Source organism: Sceloporus occidentalis, unplaced genomic scaffold (genome assembly GCF_023333645.1).
Source record: "Sceloporus occidentalis isolate IW3139 unplaced genomic scaffold, rSceOcc1.0.p SCAF_2, whole genome shotgun sequence".
In the NCBI taxonomy this organism is placed as follows: Eukaryota; Metazoa; Chordata; class Lepidosauria; order Squamata; family Phrynosomatidae; genus Sceloporus; species Sceloporus occidentalis.
The window spans coordinates 75776280-75793964 of NW_028316982.1; the positions used below are offsets into that span (position 1 = coordinate 75776280).

General features: G+C 42.8%; 1 protein-coding gene across 1 annotated transcript; it reads right to left on the reverse strand.

The window, feature by feature from the left end:
* Positions 1-10184: 10184 nt before the first annotated feature.
* LOC149318563 (uncharacterized) lies at positions 10185-16837 on the reverse strand. The gene is made up of 2 exons (XM_089507819.1): positions 16485-16837; positions 10185-11619 (listed from the first exon to the last, which is right to left on the reverse strand). Exons 1-2 carry the CDS (start codon positions 16692-16694, stop codon positions 11137-11139), a joined length of 693 nt encoding a protein of 230 aa, XP_089363945.1. The 5' UTR covers positions 16695-16837; the 3' UTR covers positions 10185-11136.
* Between the last annotated feature and the right edge of the window lie 848 nt (positions 16838-17685).

Here is a 17685-nt window from a genome sequence, read left to right on the forward strand (position 1 = left end):
GATGTTCACAGACTCTCTGTTTAATGATCTGCTCCAGAATCTTTCCTGGTATTGATGTCAGACTAACTTGACGGTAATTGTTGGGATCCTCTTTTTTCCCCTTTTTGAAGATGGGGACAACGTTTGCCCTCCTCCAGTCTGCTGGGATTTCTCCTGTTTTCCAGGAGTTTTCAAACATTATTGCCAATGGCTCCAATATTACATTTGCCAGTTCTTTTAATACCCTTGGATGTAGTTCATCTGGTCCTGGAGACTTAAATTCATTTAGATTAACAAAGTGTTCCTCTACTATCTCTTTACTTATTCTGTGCTGAAATTCCCCTTCTGTCCTCTGCTCCATTATCCTCAGGATGAGCACCCTTTTCCTTTTCTGAGAAGACTGAGGCAAAGAAGGTATTGAGTAATTCTGCCTTTTCTCTGTCCTCTGTTAGCATTTTGCCATCTTCTCCACACAGTGGCCCTACCGTTTCCTTCTTCTTACTTTTGCTGCGGACATATCCAAAAAAACCCTTTTTGTTGTTCTTAACCTCTCTAGCAAGCCTGAGTTCATTCTGCGCTTTAGCTTTTCTGACTTTATCCCTACATGTGCCTGCTATTTCTTTGAATTCCTTTTTCATGATTTCCCCCTTTTTCCATTTCTAATACATGTTCCATTTAAAACTTAGCTCAGTTGAAAGTTCCTTAGTCATCCATCCTAACCATCTCCGATTTTTCTTTCTCACTGGAACTGTTTGAAATTGTGCCTTCAGTATCTCTCTTTTGAGAAACTGCCATCCGTTCTGAACTCCCTTATCTTTTAGTATTTCTGACGTTGGGATCACCCTCAATACTTCTCTAAGTTTACTGAAATCCGCTCTCCTAAAGTCTAGAATGCGTGTTTGACTATGCCTGACTTCTCCTTTCCACTGTATAAAAAACTCCAGGAGAACATGGTCACTTCCACCTAATGATTCCACCACTTGCACCCCATTAACCAAGTCATCCTTGTTGGTTAGGATCAGATCTAAAATAGCTGACCCCCTTGTTGCCTCTTCCACCTTTTGGACCATGAAATTGTCTTCCAGGCAAGTGAGGAATTTGCTAGACCTTGAGGATTTTGCTGAGTTTGACTTTCAGCAAATATCAGGATAGCTGAAGTCGCCTATCACTACTACATCTCTCCTTTCTGAATGTGTGGTCATCTGTTCTAGAAAAGCATCATCCAATTCCTCAGTCTGACTTGGAGGTCTGTAGTAGACTCCCACCATAACATCCTTGTTGTTTTGTAGCCAAGGGTCCGTTTAGGGGAATTTTATTATTATTGTTATTAGCTCAAATATTGCAAGAGGAGGGCCTGCTACGACGGCCCTTGCAGAATCGTCTCCCATTATGTATACGGAGTAGACCAGGGGATCCCAATAAATGGAGCTGAGACAAACTTCTAGAATTAATAACCAATTTATTTATAAGGGGAAAAACACATACGATTCACTAGCATACACACACACATACAAGGCTCAGGAAAAGCATAGGTTAGCATGGAATAGGATTTTAGGCATCACTGGGGTGATACGTACCAGAATGTAGACTCCCTCCAGGAATCCAAATGGAATATGATGAGGATGGCATGATGCTCAGCCTTGGAATGACTGGCCAAGAGTCAGGAGTCAGTAGCCAGGTCAGGATTCAAAGGGACAGAGCTTCCCCCTGAAGTCCAGACTGGCCCAGTGAACAGGCAAATCTGGGAGTATTTATAGGCAAAATCTTGCTTCTGGCAAAGGTGCTTGATGGTGAGAACAAAGGTGTTTAATTACTTTCTTTTCACCTGGATGTCCCTGTCTGATTGTCTTAGTGGTCTTAAGCTGCTCAGACAACAGACCTGGGGAGGGGGTAAGAGCCTCAGGCAAGGCAAACATTTGCTCTTCCTGGTCCTATGATAATCCTTTTATGCGACTCCCTAGATATGATGATGTGGGTGCCCCTCAGGGGTGTGTGTACATGTCCTCATGCCTTGCTGGCAATGGTGGACAGGCTGTTAGAGTTCATCTAGGGGTCATTAAGGGCTATCATTTATACCAAAATTTATATGAAGCAGCATGGGTAACATTCCCCCCCTCGGAAATTACGAGGACTCACAGGTGGGTGAGGATGAGTATTTTCCGAATTAATCTTTGCCATAGAAATTTTGGTGTGAGAATATTGGAGAGGGCATCCTATTAAGGGACGTATCACACTTGCAATGCACATGGAAAGCCTTTGTTTGTCGGGAACCGAATCATACACCATACATACCATATTATATAAAGTCAAAAGTGGGGGTGAAAAAGGGGCACATGAAACATAAGCAACAGAAAAAGCCTTCAATAGGCCAAAAGAAAAGCAATGAGCAATCAATATATAGTATGAAAGAGCAACAACCAATGGAAATGAGTCCAGTGACTGAAAAGAGCAAATGAATGTGACATGAGTCCAAACAGTTGGTGGTTTGTATATGGGATGACAGAGTTCATAACAAGTCTGCTTAGTAATGTGGATGCCGAACAGCTTGGACTTTTATCTGGAACGGGTATGAATGTCTTTATGATATGCCTGAGAACGCGGGCACATTGATGTATCTTATTGGGCAGTAAGGTCGGTGGATGGCCTGCAAGAAACAATTTCTTTGCAGACAATGTCCATTAGGCTAAGGATGAGCCATAGATCCTGTATGCGGGCATTTGTCATGGTGAAGTAGGCTAATGTCCATGAGATGGCAGTTTAAGTCCAGTGGCGAGTAGATCCACATGTGGAACACTTGAATGCAGGCAATGAGATTTTGGAAAACATCAATGAAAGCTAACAGCGATAGGTCTGTGGAGCTTGTCATCTGGACAGACAGCAATAAGAAAGGCATCTGAATGTAGGTAGGGCCATGGAGGACCATCTGGAACAGGAGCAGAGTGTGAGGACACCGGTTGTGTCTCGAATGAGCCTTTGGAGGATGTCCATGGCAGCAAGGGATGGAGGACATCACAGGAAGGATGCAGGCAAAAGAGTCTCAACCCTGGAGCGGGGAACATCAGGAAGGCTGGGAAACATCTTGGAGAGTCCTGTATCGTGGCATCGATGGGATAACATCTGTGGGGTCTGGTCTGGCTTTTGGGAAGAATATTGGGGCTTACCTTCCCCATGAGGATATAGGAGAACAGAGCAAAGACAGGATACAATTTTACATGCAGTGGGGGTGAAGGAAGACAGACTCTCCCCCCCCCCCCTTGCTCCCGACAGAGCAGGTCAGCTTCAAAAGAAGGAGTGTAAAAGAGAGATGGTTTTTACTTGCCTTGGAGGATGAAGAGGACAGTCTCTTCTCTCCCCCCCCCCCCCCCCGGCCTCCTGCAGAGACCAGGCTGGCTTTGCTATAAGACAGTTTTGTAAGAAAAGGATAGGACCGCCAAATTCTATCTATGTGCCATGGGAATTACTGAAAAAGATAGGAATTTTTCCCTGGCTTCCCGCTGGAGTCAATCCGATAGGTGAAGAATGCGGGAGAGGTCAACATTTAAAGCGGTGGCAGAGAAGTTCAGTAAGGCCACTGTCCGGCACTTAAATAGGCTGACAGATAGTACATAGAGGTCAGGGATAGGACTGGCATACACATGAAGAGTATAGAAACACACAACATTAATAACAGAAAACCAAGGTGTTTGTGAGGCAATGCATTGAGGGCACTGCACTGTTTGGTTGTGGTCAATTTCCGGGCTTGACCAAGGCTGCTGTGAGGATGTGGAAATTTAATCTAACTTTTAGCAAAACTACATCCAAAATAGCCAAATTATTCATTTTTGGATCCCAGGACCTGGGTATACTTGCACCATTTGAACAGAGGAGTCCAGCCATGGGTGTATTTTAGAAACATTTCTTTTCAAACAGTGAAAATAAACTGGAGCAGTCTAGGAGGGACAATTTTAACTTTGGCAAAAATCTCTAACCATTGGGCTTGCTGACCAGCAAAAATGAAAAAAAAGCAAAAGAAAAGCAAAACAACAACAGCAATTAACATTGAGAAGTAATGTGACTGGAAAATAACTCAAAATGAAAACAAAGTCACACAGCCAGGCGATTTGACCACTAGGCCTGCTGTTAACAAAATACTGCATGGGAAGCAGCATTAAAAGACCAATCCAAAGACCAAAACTCTGCTAGCCAAAAATGTGGAATCCAAAACAAAGGTATTGCATTGGAATGTGTGGGGCTGACAGCAAAACTAAAACAAAACAATAACAAAAATGAGAAGGCACAGTTAATTTTTGGGCTGAGAGAGTGTGACTTTCACTCAGTCTCAAAGTCGCAAAAGAAAATGGACATAAAACGACACACATAAAAATAAGTCACCGCCTTGTGGAAGAGATCACTCAGTTCTCTGAGCATAGGCAGAGCAAAACTGGGTATATTTGCAGCATGGTCCTAGTCTCTGATCATGTGCAGAGAGCAAAGTAAAACCTTTAGGAGGTGCTGTGTGTCATCTTTGGCAACACTCACATCAAAGAACAAAGACCAAAGCAACTATGAGAAATCTATCCTTCCCAATTCCTAGGAGAAAAGAAGAAGATTCCTGAGCATGCTTAAGAGTGCATAGTCTCTGAGCATGTAAAGAGAAAAGCAGAAGAAACAACAGCTTGTGACTGACAGGGGACCTGTGTGAGGCAAAATTGTGAGAACACACCTCAAATTAAACAGTGGATGTGCTGTCCTACATAAATTGTGGAGGACAAAAAAAGGAAGACTGCTCAGCCAGTGAGGCTCATCTATGAATTCCAAGACTCTGAAAATAGACAGAGTGCAGGGAGTTTCTTCTACTCCCAAATCTCAAACAATTAAACAAGCACAAATACCAATTCTATGTATGGAAGCACCAAGCAGACAAAAGGATTTCATTTTGGTTGAGAGTCAGCAGCTAAGACATTTTTCACAGATAGACTATGCTGACCTGAGGCTCTTTATAACTACTTAACAGACAAACAAAGACTCTTGGGATCATGAATTAATGCCTACAGATTTTAGACAAAGAGGAAGTTGCCTTCAGACTCCTGAATCCCAGGCAGTCAAGCAAGCAAACAAACAAACAAACCAGAACAACTTTACAATGCCTGACCCTGCTGGGCCAGCCAAGCCTATGCAAATTAAGGCAAGGGAGACAAAAGGGGCTCCCTTTTCAAGCAGGCTGGGTATGGAAAGTGTAGTTTCCCAAGTACCTAAGTACCAGATTTATTTCACAAAATGCTATGTTTTCTTATCACAACCAAAACGACAAAAGTAGCCCAAATTTGGGTCAAGAGAAACTAGAAACTCCTGTCCCTTTACATTCTCCATAATTACAGAAGAGATCTATAGTCTAACCAAGTAACATCCAAATTAAAGTTTGAAAGCCTGTTGTAGAAGAGGGGGAGCTCTTCAGCTAAGGACTCCATGGACGAAGAGACCAAAACTTTGGAATTGGGCTGAGACAGTGTAGCTCTGTTGGGTCATCCTCTCCGGGAAGGAGGATGTAGGACAAGACTCATGGAAGATGACCAGATCAGGCTTATAAGAGCAAAAGAAAAACTTTTGGCTGAGCAGAAGGTCTACAAAAACTTTACACACAGTACTGATTATTGAAGACAAGACAAAAGAGTAGATCTCTCGAACAATGCAAGAATAACAAAAGAGAAGATGGGGGTGTTGGGTGGCAGGAGGCCTCTGAGCATGTGAGGAGAGCAGAAAAACTGAAACAGGAAACTCATGCTTAAAACTCATGCAGCCCCGAGCACATGGCAGCAGAGATACACTCTGGGTCCAGACCATGGGTTCCTAAGAACTGAAGGGCACAATATGATGGACTACATGCCTATACTCAAAAGGCAAAATCCTAACAGCATAAACCTATACTAAAGAAAAGACAGATTGTGTGTTCTTGCCAAAAGTAGAATCAGGACACCAATACCAACCATATAGAACTGCTACAAACCCAGTACTATCTAAAACCTTCAAATACACAAAAAGACAATCCTAACTATACCAAGCTATGTCAAGAAACTCAAAAAGAGACCTAAAGGACAACACAAGGTGAATGGATTTGAAACCATACCCTCAATAGACTAAAAATCCAAACTAGTTCTATGGAACAGGGGGTGCTGCAAACAACTTGAGCCTGCAGCTCTGAGCTTTCTGTTCTGCATTGCATCTGAGCACATGCAGAGTGTCAGCAAACGGAAAACAATGAGGCATTTCTCAATCTCTAATTTGCAAAGCAGGAAAAGAAGAGGGGGGGGGGAGTCTTTTCCCCCAAGCCTTCACAAAAATGGTGTTGCAAACTTTACAGAGATAAACCATCTTTCCCTTGTTGACAAACCCTCCACTCACACCAGAGTGGTATAAGTCACAAAAGGGGAAACAAAGGCAATTTGCCATTAACTGAATTTGAGTTCTAAGCTAACCAGGATGATGGGCTTTGCAACTTCTTTTGCCCATGATACGGTTTTCTTGGCTCCTCACAGCCAAATTTTCCATGAGGCTGTGGCATTAGGCAAACTAGGCTTTATAGCAGAGAAAAAGAAAACTCCCTGTTTTCTAAAATCTCAACATTTACAAAAGTTCTCTGCACATGCCTGGAGTGCCTGTAGGGTTCTCTACTTCTCAAAGGGCAGTCTCTAAGATTCCCTTTTCGAAAGCTATTTTCTGGGGCCTTTCTTCCTTGCCATGTGGTGGGGGATGGGGGAGCTGAGGCTGAGACAGTGTTGCTCCCCTCTCGGTCAAGGAACTGGGTTGAAACAGTGTCACCCATTCCTGTTGGTTTTTTCCAAGGAGCTGGGCTGGTGCCTCCTTGGGGGAACACATCTCCCAGTGCCATTCCAACTTGAACCACGGGGATGGGATGGGTGACCTCTAGGGTTCCCTTTCTCTGACATGCCTGACTGGAAAGGTTTCCAAGTCTTGGGATTTTGGGAGGGAGTCCATGTCCTACTTTCTGGGGTTTTGACCATTCTGGCCCCTGGGTGCCCATGTGGGGCCTGGCTGTGACCTTTCTGCTTGTGGACTGTAGTCCGAACTGCAGCAAAAGTGTTTCTAGAAGGAAGAGGGACATTTTCCTTTTTACGTGGGCAATGAGGGGTTGTCTGCCTGAGGTCTGCAGTACAACTGCGGGTGTCTGTCCCTTGGGAATGAGGGGAATGAAGTTTTTGGGGGGTTTCTGGGGGCTGTACGCTGGGAAGATTTGGACCTTCCAATGTTGCCATCTCCCTTTGGGGAGTGGGAGCAGGCTGACTGGGGCTTCTAGGTGGACCAGAGAAGCATTCTCTTGGGGCACTCACTCTACTTTTCTTTTTATTCTCCCTTTTTTGAGCTAGGGGGTTCTCTTGCCTTTTTGCTACTTTCACACGGAATATCTCTGTGAGACACCTCAACTTCAGGAGATAGCTGTCTCGGTTTGCATACAATTCTTTAACTTGGTGGTCAATATATTCCTTGCTCTTGGGATGGAGTCCCCTATATGAGACATAAATAAACCTATCTGTCTTGTCCCCATCCTCAAAACTGAAGGCTATTTTTGTAAGTAGCTTCACTCTGGCAAAGTATGTCTCAGGGTCCTCATTTGTTTTTTGTTTCTGTTCATAGTATAAATCCTCAGACGCTTGTCCTGGCCACAATAGCATCACGATTTCTCCCATCCAAGAGTACATATCTCTGGACAGAAGGTCCTGAAACATTACTGCTGCTTCTAGCATATCTCTGTGTGCAGGAGACATGCATAATCTGGCTAGCTGTGTTAAATGGAAGCCTGTGGCAGATGGGAGGCTGTTTGCTGCCCGAAGCATCCATGTGAGGCCAGTTTCTTGATTCAGGGGGCCCAACAATTCTGCCATCACACAAACTTCTGTGATGGGGAAAAGGGATGGTTCTTGCTTAGAGGCTATTTCCAATTTTTCGATCCTAGCTGCTAGAGTGGAATTTTCCTCTCTGAGGAAGTTGACTTGGGCTACCAATTCTCTAATTTTCTTCTCCATTCTAGTGGGGAAGTCCTTGATATCTTAGGTATCTCTGTGCCTTGACCTCCAGTGGGAGGACAATGAGCTGGGAACTGGCTGTTCTTTTCCTGGGAGGATCGTCCTCCAAGGCTGTTGCAGAATTGCAAAATCTCTTCTGTGTGTGCAGGGCTAAGGGTTTTGACCCAACTGTAGCCCAAATTGGTGGAGACCTTAAAAGGCTTCTCCACAGCAGAGCTTGGGTTAAAACCACTTGCTCAAAACTGAAATGACCAAGACCCTTAAGGGGCGTCTTGGTATTTTCCTTCCCTTTTTGCTAAGGGAGAAGTTCAAAGCCAGGCAACCTCTAGGGTTCTGACTTTTGGGGTCCTTCTTCTATACTACGCTCCAAAATTCACACTCTTGGAGAGCAGAGCCAAATTTCCAGGGGAATCTCCCTGGAGGGAGGCTGGCTACTCTCTCCCTGCTTGCTACTATTGTTCCTGGAACCTCGCGGAGAGGCTTCCAGCAACCCTTATTCCTTCCACATCGAATCCTGTGCTGGGGGGGGGGGGGAATTTTGGAACCTCCGCGTAAGGCTTCCAGTGAATCCTCGCTCCTAATGGGTATGGGAATCTTGCCTTAAGGTCTCCCACAGACTCTTTCCTCTGACTCAGCTCTCTGTCCTACAGAGAGCTGCTGTTCTGGGATCCTCCCTGAGGCCTCCACAGAACCCCTAAAATGTAACTCTGGGTCAGGGATGCCGCCCAATTCACGCGAGGGCCCAGCGCTGCTGCAGTGAGCGACTTAAGGGTAGTCCTCCGTTTAGACCCAGGCAGAAGTCAGTTCGGCCCCACCTCACTTTCACTGGGGAGTTTAGATGCTGTAGTCCCACTCAGCGCGGCTCGGCTAACAACACCAAACTTGGGCCCCCAGTTAGACTCCTGCCTGAGTTTTCCTTCCCTGGGACCTCCCTGAGGTTCCCACAAAAGGCACTCCTTGGAGCTGCCTTTCCCTCCCTTGAACCCGGGCTTTGGCCTCCGGTCAGGGACATCCTCCTGCCTTTGCCTACTTCACCTGTCCAAGGGGGATTTGTGACTGTGATTTTTGGGTTATGTATTATGGGACCTTTATTCTCTGGCTTTGTTTTGGGATAATACAATGGGAACGGATCTGTCTGTTCCCAAACCACAATTCTCTAGCTTCTTTAGTGGTGACAGGCTGGGGTTAAAACCAATGCAGCCAGATGGGGTGTCCCTTAAAAGGCACACTGGTAAAGAAAGCTCTGGGTTTTAAACCAACTTGGCTAGGTGGACTGTGACCTTTAAGAGGTACACACCTGGGGGAAGCTAGGAGTTAAGACCCACTGGCTTCAAAACAAACATGCCAAGACCTTAAAGGTTCCTTGGCTCACCATTTTAAAATAGGCTTTTCCATGTGAGGGATGCCTCAAACTGGAGGTTTGCCTTGGGACTCCTGTTTGCACTGCAGCCCAAATGCTTGGATTTGGCTGTAGTGGTTCCTTGCACTAATTTTTAACTGTAAGCTTAGGTTTTGGAGTGGGGAAGTTTTCAGGATGCCTGGCCAGGGTGTCCCTAGTAACTTTTTCCAACCCACAGATAGAGAAAACAAAAATAGGGCGTTGGGAGCCTACTCCAACAATCACGCCCAGGGGTGACTGGAGTCCACCACTGGATGGCATACCAGAGCCAATGAGCAGAACATCCAGCCAAAGCCAGAAATGGGATCAGCCAACCCAAGATAGCCCTTTTGCCCTTATGACCAAGTGCACAAGAACACACACACACCCCTCCCTATTTATTCCTGTCTGCAGCGGCTTCTTTGGAATCCCTGTTCTCTCTACATTCTGAGATCTAGACAGCCAAAGTGATCAGTTTGGAAAGTCCAGATTTCAGGGGAGAGTTCTATGCCGGCATTCTCCACCAATTGTAGCCAAGGGTCCGTTTAGGGGAATTTTATTATTATTGCTATTAGCTCAAATATTGCAAGAGGAGGGCCTGCTACGACGGCCCTTGCAGAATTGTCTCCCGTTGTGTATACGGAGTAGACCAGGGGATTCCAATAAATAGAGCTGAGACAGACTTCTAGAATTAATAACCAATTTGGAGCAGCATGGGTAACAGTTTCCCTCTCCTTTAATTTTTATCCAGATGCTCTCTACCTGGCTGTCATATTGATGTCCTGGATCTATTCACTGGTGTAAATTATCTCTGACATATAGTGCTATTCCTCCTCCTTTCCTGTTTGGCCTATTTCTCTTAATAAGGTTATACCCCTCTATTTCCACATTCCAATCATGAGACTCATCCCACCAGGTTTCAGCGATGCCTATTATATCATATTTGCTTTGTTGTACTAAGAGTTCGAGTTCATCTTGCTTATTTCCCATGCTCTGTGCATTAGTGTAGAGACATCGCAGACCATGGGTCCCTTTTACTTGCTGCCTGTGCAGGTTTTTTTGCCTCCCACTGTTGGGTCCTTGCACTTTTTTTTCTTGTTTCCTCTATGTCAGTTTGACTATTTTCGCCATCCCTTTCGCCTTCCTTAATATTGTCTCCCTTCCCCTCGGAACTCAGTTTAAAGCCCTCCTGATCAAGTTCTTGAGACTGTTGGCAAAAATATTTCTTCCAACTGGCGTGAGATGCAACCCGTCTGTTGCAAGAAGTCCCTCCTCATGGAACCGCAGCCCATGATTGAAGAATCCAAATCCTTCTCGGCGGCACCATCTGTGAAGCCAGTTGTTCACATCCGCTATTTTCCTCTCCCTTCCTGGACCATGCCCTTCGACTGGCAGAAGAGATGAGATGAGAACCTGTGCATCCATTCCTTTCAGCTTCCTACCAAGCGCCTTGTAATCCCTTTTGATGTTCTGCAGCCTGTGTCTTGCAGTATCATTGGTTCCCACATGGACCAAAAGGAAGGGGTATTGGTCAGTAGGCTTAACCAGTCTTGTCAGCCTCTCTGTCACATCACAGACCTTTGCCCCGGGGAGACAACACACCTCTCGAGACATCTTGTCAGGCCTACAAATCACTGCTTCTGTACCTCTCAGATGTCATATTCAAACATAGTTCCTGATATATTTTTAAAAAATAGCTACTGAGTATCAATCATTCTTTCTTAAGAATCTGTTCATCAATGTCTGCTGAAAGTGCACCAGTTATTTCCTCCGCACAAGCATTTCTAGTGGACCATTGATGCTCATAGTCAAACTTTCCAAATAGTTCCTCTTACAACCCTCCTGACTGGTGCCTTGGTCCTCAGTGCCAGTTGCCATGCTTTTGGCGATTTGATCTGCTGAATCACAGGCGTCTTCAGTCAATTTCATGAGGTTGGCCTGTAACATTGCACCACAGCTGTTTCTCCGACTTAATCCCTGGCTGGTGAAACTGGGTTTCTGGTTCTCATCAGTGTAACCTTTGGCCTTCGCATTTGACTTTTTTGTTCCATAGTTTCTAAGCTCCATGAGCTTATTATTGTAATACTCTTGCAAAGTTTCATTCAAAAAATTATTCTTCATTTTGCAGTGCCCTTTAGTGAAATGACCTGCTGGATAGCCCAGGTTTCTATTTGTACTTGGAGAGTTTTCCAGTCTTGTTCTTCCCACATCCTGGAGCACAAAGTTGCCTCTGGAATATGTCATCTGTTTTGGAATAAAGATAAAATGTATAACTGTAAAAAAGCCATTCTGTTTTTAAAAAACCATTGAGGATTATTCTCAACAGTTAGGATCTCTTTCTGTTTGTTTCCAGTGTAAAAGTGGCATTCTCACTCACCCAAGTTGTGGTCTCCACCAGAACAAACAAAACAATTAAAAGTAAGCCAAATAAGAGCAGGCATCCTATCCAGCACTGATGGGATGGCAACTCGTAGCATATCTCACCCAGCCTTGCCATTGGCTGCATGGCAGAAATAATGCAGTTTGACACCTCTTTAACTGCCATGGCTCAATGCTATGGGTTTCTGGAATTTGTAGTTTGTAAGATATATCGTCTTCTCTATCAGAGCTCTCTGGTGCCACAATAAGCTACAAATTCCAGGCTTGACTTCCATATCACTGAACCATGGTAGTTACAGTGGTGTCAAACTGTATTATTTTTCCAGTGTAGGTGCAGCTACAGGCTCTGTTGGGTGGCTTATTCTGGGTGTTGAGTTCAGAAAAATAAATTTGTCCAAGCTTGGGAACTGCCCCACACTTGACACTGTTTGTTTTTCTTAGGGTAGGTGAATGTACTCTGACACTGAAGAGGAAGAAAAGTAAAGTTAAGGGCCCTGTGATCTGACAGTGGGGGCCCTGGTAGCGTGTGGCCCTTGGTGAGTGTCCTATGGATGCTAATGGCAGCTCTGAATATTATTAGTGGATTGACTCATAAAAACCAGCTCCATATTTTAAAAATTATTGAGTTTTATGATAAATCTCTTGTACCAACAATATCATTTTTAATATAGCCATACATTGCAAATACACCCCATTTTGATTGCAGGGGAAAAGGTTTGTGGGGAAAGGCAGGGTTCTAAGAGTTGGCAATGGAAATCAGTAAACAGAGTAAGTTTGTTATTACTAGGAAATACATGACCCACTGAAATTTGAATGCATGATTAACTCTCTCCCTGAAATAAATAGGCTTTTGAAATAATTCTCTTTGTTTGGATTATGGCCCAAAAGTTGCAAAATTTCATTTGCATGACATAGGACACTATCTAGAAAAAGATAAGCCTCTTGACGTCTTTGAACTAATACAGCTTAAGTGTTTTGCTGTATACCGAATTCTATTTATTTCAGTGGATACAGGTTTGTTTGCTTTTCACAGGATTGCATCTACATATTTCCCACACAGACAAAAATCTAGCTAATCTATCACTTGAATATTTTTGTAAGCATTCCTATGGCAGCTCTCTTGAAATTAAATTACAACATCAGTGACAACCATGACGGTTATTTTGATCTAATGTCATGGATGTGCATTCAAATTATTTTTCCAGGGTAGTCACAGACAGATGCCTATTGTATTGCATCAACTGCCTGGAATTATAAACAGCAAAACAAAAGGAGGTGGAGTTTTTTGTGTTTTGTTGTTGTTGTTGTTGCAGTTGTTTTTTAAGAAAATCTCACCTGCTATTGATCAAAGGAATGGGGCAGCAACACAAATGTTTTTGAAATTATTTTATCAAATATAATTTTTTTAAATAAAAAAAAATTCTCAAAGTGAACAGCTTTGCTGCTGCTCTTTTTCTGCCACATATCCAGATGCAGCAACGAAGAAATCACTTATTTTAACACTGATCCTAAGGAAATCAGTATGGTCTAGTGGTTTGCATGTTGGACTAGACCTCTGGGAGACCAGCAGACTGTTCATACTAGACAATAATAGCGCTATTGTGCCACTAGGGATGGAACTATGGTAATATTAACACAGACTAGCACTTCACAACCCCCAGCGCATAACCAAAGGAATACATTTCCAGCCAGAACTCAAGAGAAGGGAAGAATGGGAGGGTTATTAACACTAATGTTAATAACGGTAATATTACCAAGGTTAATGTTGTATTTGTACTTTTTCCATTTAGACATACACCTGAGACATTTTAAGTGTAAATTGAAATTCTTAAAGGGCCACACCTATATGAAACAGACCACTTCCTAGCAAACGTAGTTGTTAGGGTTTAGACTCTGAGTGACCTAGCTTAACGTTAGCCAACTTTGGATGCATCTGCACTGCAGAAATAATGCAGTTTGACTCCACTTTAACTGTCATGGCTTAATGCTATGGAATTCTGGGATTTGTCATTCTGTGAGATAGTTAGCCTTCTCTGTCAGAGAGCTCTGTGCCACAACAAACTATAAATCCCAGGAATCCATAGCATTGAACCATGGCAGTTAAAGTGTGTCAAACTGCATTATCTTTGTTGCAATGCAGATGCAGCCTATGTCAAAATAGCCTTTATAACACCTTAAATGGATCTATTTATTCAAGGTTTTTTGTTTGTCACTGAGGACTTTATTTCTTCAAACCCAAACTAATACTGAAAGAGATACACCAGGATGGTATTCTTCTTCAGCCAGTGTTTCGCAGTTAATTATCCTAGCTGCATGGTTTTTTGAACCACATTGCAGCAGATCTATTATGAAGCCTTTCTGTTTGTCCATCTTCTCATGTCTAAGTAAGACATTCCACTATCAAGCATCTGACCTTTTGCCAAAGGCAGTCCAAGACAGTTTGCTGCCTGAAGCAGAGCAAGATATGATGGGCTCTATCCAAAGCAAGGTGCATAAATTCCAAAACTTATGCACTATCCAAAGTGCATAGAAAAATCCACAAGAACCTCTCTCCTTCTTTGAACATTAAAAATATAAGAACAATGGTGGGAAATTACAATTTGGTGCTCTTTCACTCTGTCTACTAGATATCCCATCTCTGCCTTTTGATCTTTGGAGCCATTATAAACTATAACGGTGGGTGAGTCATATTATATACTTTAATGTATACACTTTAATGGATGATAGCTAAAATATAATTGGTTTCAATACAAAAGTCTGACTGAGGACTTTTTGTCAAGAAATATTAATTTCAAACTGGATTATGTTTTTTAAACTTGAAGCTTGCTTGTTATAATTCTAAAGATATAACCTAAGAATGAAATCTTCTTCCTATTTGTTTCTATATGGTTACTTTATGCAGAGAATATTGCAAATATGTTAGGAATGGTCCTATTTTAGCAACTTCTAATAAATTTAATAATAATAAATTTATTTATATACCGCCTTTCCAATAAGATCAAAGCCGTTTACAAAATTACAAAAATACATAACACATAAATGATTAACATAAACAAATAAATAAATTACCTAAATAGTACATAACGTATACAAACTAAAATTCCATCCCTGATCCCTTAACTAAAATACACCCATCATTAAACATTAAACAAATACTCTGTGTGCTGCTTTTGTAGAATCAATCAAGTATGTCACAATTCAAAATAGCAGTAAGAGCTGAATTATGGAGCAAGATGTTTTGCTTTCTGAATCACATTAAATTATATGCACATCTTCACTGCATATTGAGCACAAATCATAATTTGGCATCCTGTTCTCGACCCCATATTAGAAATATATGCAGCCAGGTATGCATTGAATCACTGTTTGTATTCATGATAAACCATCCAAATAACACATGAATTCCAAACCAATTTTGACTGAGACCAAAAAGAGGCATAATAAGTAAGATTCTTAGTCAAACTTCACAGTGCATTCACAGTCTATTGAACTAGTGAAGGCTGAATGTAAAGCCTGGTGCCATGAGCCCATTTCTGCCCTGGACTGTCTGAAAAGGGCTACATCAAGAGTTTCGTAGCTTTGTGATTTATTGCATAATTTCCTTCTCTGTCTCAGGGCAAAACCTGTTACTTTGGATAGCTTCTGCTTTGCCTTTGTTTAGCCAGAAGGGAGCTACCAATCACTGTTGTATGGATATGGTTGTTGCCAATGGTCAAGAAAACCATTTAAATTTAGGCATGAACTGCATATTAACAAACACCAAAAGTGACAAAGTTACTTGTTTCTATGTTGCAGTCTCAAGTTGCCTTCAAATAGTTTTAACTTATGGTGATCCTAAGGCAAACCTATCTTGGGGTTTCTGAGCCTGAGAGTATGGCGCGTTACAGAGTGCCCAAAATGGGCGCTCTGCCGGAGCTGCCGGTTGCTGCGTCTGGGAACTGCAGCGGTCAAACCGTGCGGTTCCCAGATGTAACAAAAAGAAGCCGCAAAAAATGGCTTCTTTTTGCGCCCCAGAAGTTGCGCCGCAAGTGGCCAATGGAGCACTTGTGGCATCACTTCTGTTGTGGGATGTGCAGATGCTATGCATCCGCAACACCAAGATGGCAGCGCCCATGTAGAATGGGCGCCACCATTTTGTACGTGCCTAGCGCGTACTAGGGTTAGGGGCGTCTAGAAAGGACGTGCCTTTCTAACCCTAGTATATGCTCCGCACATACTTTATGCCCATGCGGAACAGGCCTATGTAACTCACCCTAGGCCACCCAATGGGTTTCCATGGTCAAGCAGAGAATCAAACCCTGGTCTCCAGAGTCATAATCCAATGTTCAAACACCACACTATGCTGGCACACTTTCACATAAATAGTTTCATATCATTCATTTGTGAGGACAAAGTTTTGACTGAACTGTTGAACAAAAGTCAAAAACTGAAACAGGACAGCATCATATCAAGGGAAAGGAAAGAGTGGTGGTTACTGGAAAGAATTTTTACTACCAGCCCAACATGTTTTGAATAATGTCATTTAGAGGCATTGTATTCAAATATACATATATGGAAGGAATGAAAAAATACAATTGCTATTCATAAATCAATCTATCTATTCTTTCCAGCATCAGACTCATAATCAAGCCATGGAATCACTTTCTTGCTCTCCCAAGATTCCATGGAAAGAGGATAAAAGATTCCCATCTGAATCTTGTATATTATTTCAGAAATATCAGGATACACACCTTAATATCCTGGAAGCCTGGGTATTCTGGGATGCTTGGTAAGACACACATGCTGAAACTATTTGATCGCCTCCGTGCTGTTAGTTGCCGAGACCTGCTCTTGGACAGATGGCATTGTCCTGGATCTGTTGACTTTTCATTGTGGTAAACCAGTTTACCATCATTGAGAAGGCAAGCCATTGAGTACCTTTGTAAATCTCTTCGCTCCATACCTACACTTTTGCAAAGTTTTCAATAGCAAGGAAGCTCTGCCTTTCACCACCACAACTATTCAATTAGCTGTGGTTTAGCAGGTGTGTATCCCTCCACTGGTGACCATACAGAGTCACTTCTGAAAGGCTGCAGGTGTGTTCTCCCTTTACTGTCTGTAATTCTGAAATGAAATGGCCCTTGATGCTGTATTTATCAGCGTCAGGTCTCCATGGTATGACAACAAAGCCAAGTCACCAACGTCAATGGGGGTTTAGGTGTTTGGAATTTGCAGGGATTATGAAAGCGCTGCCTTCTGGTGTTAAATTCCCTTTTGCCATCATCCACACCAAACCTGATGCAAGTGCTGACGTGATGATAATTAGATTGGATCAAAAGCAGACTGCGTATGCAAGCAGAGGACTGTTAGACTCCGATGACATCAATGAACATAGAGCACAACCTTTGAGACTTCTGTTCTTCTCCCCAGCTTAGAAAAACATCTATGAGCTTATGCTAAATGTGAGATAATGCCAGAACATGAGCCCTGCTAACATACAGGTCAAAATGTATACCAGTGCATGTGAAAGAGTACAGGGTGTTATACGCATTAGAGCTGTTGTTGCTGCTTTTAATCTCATAGAAAACTCAAGCCATTGATGAGATTTTACCTTTGGAAGTGAAGTGAACATTTCCGTTTAGCTTGAACAAAAGTTGTATTTGCTCTGTACTAAAGAAACACAGTACGTTTCTGTGAGCACACTTTCACAATAAATAGCACAGGCTGAACAGACACTCTCATTGAAGAATGCTGACAAAAATCCTGGGCCAAAAGGAAGCACCAATGGACCCTTCATATTCTGGGTGCTACTAGTGAGGATTACTATAATCCTTTATGGTATTTTTGATGACCCTGCTGCTTTCAGGGACTCAGGCTAACTATTTATCATCTCTATAAATTTGCTAAGAATTAGCCTACAATTCTATGCACACTTTTGCCAGAGTAAGTCCC

What these genes read in the sequence shown, in the direction of transcription:
- LOC149318563 (XM_089507819.1), bottom strand. Translation starts at nt 16,694, where the DNA reads ATGGAGCGAAGAGATTTACAAAGGTACTCAATGGCTTGCCTTCTCAAT. An exon ending in CAGGCTTCCAGGATATTAAG is followed by an intron (nt 11,620 to 16,484) that starts GTGTGTATCCTG and finishes ATTCCAAAACAG; the next exon opens with ATGACATATTCCAGAGGCAA.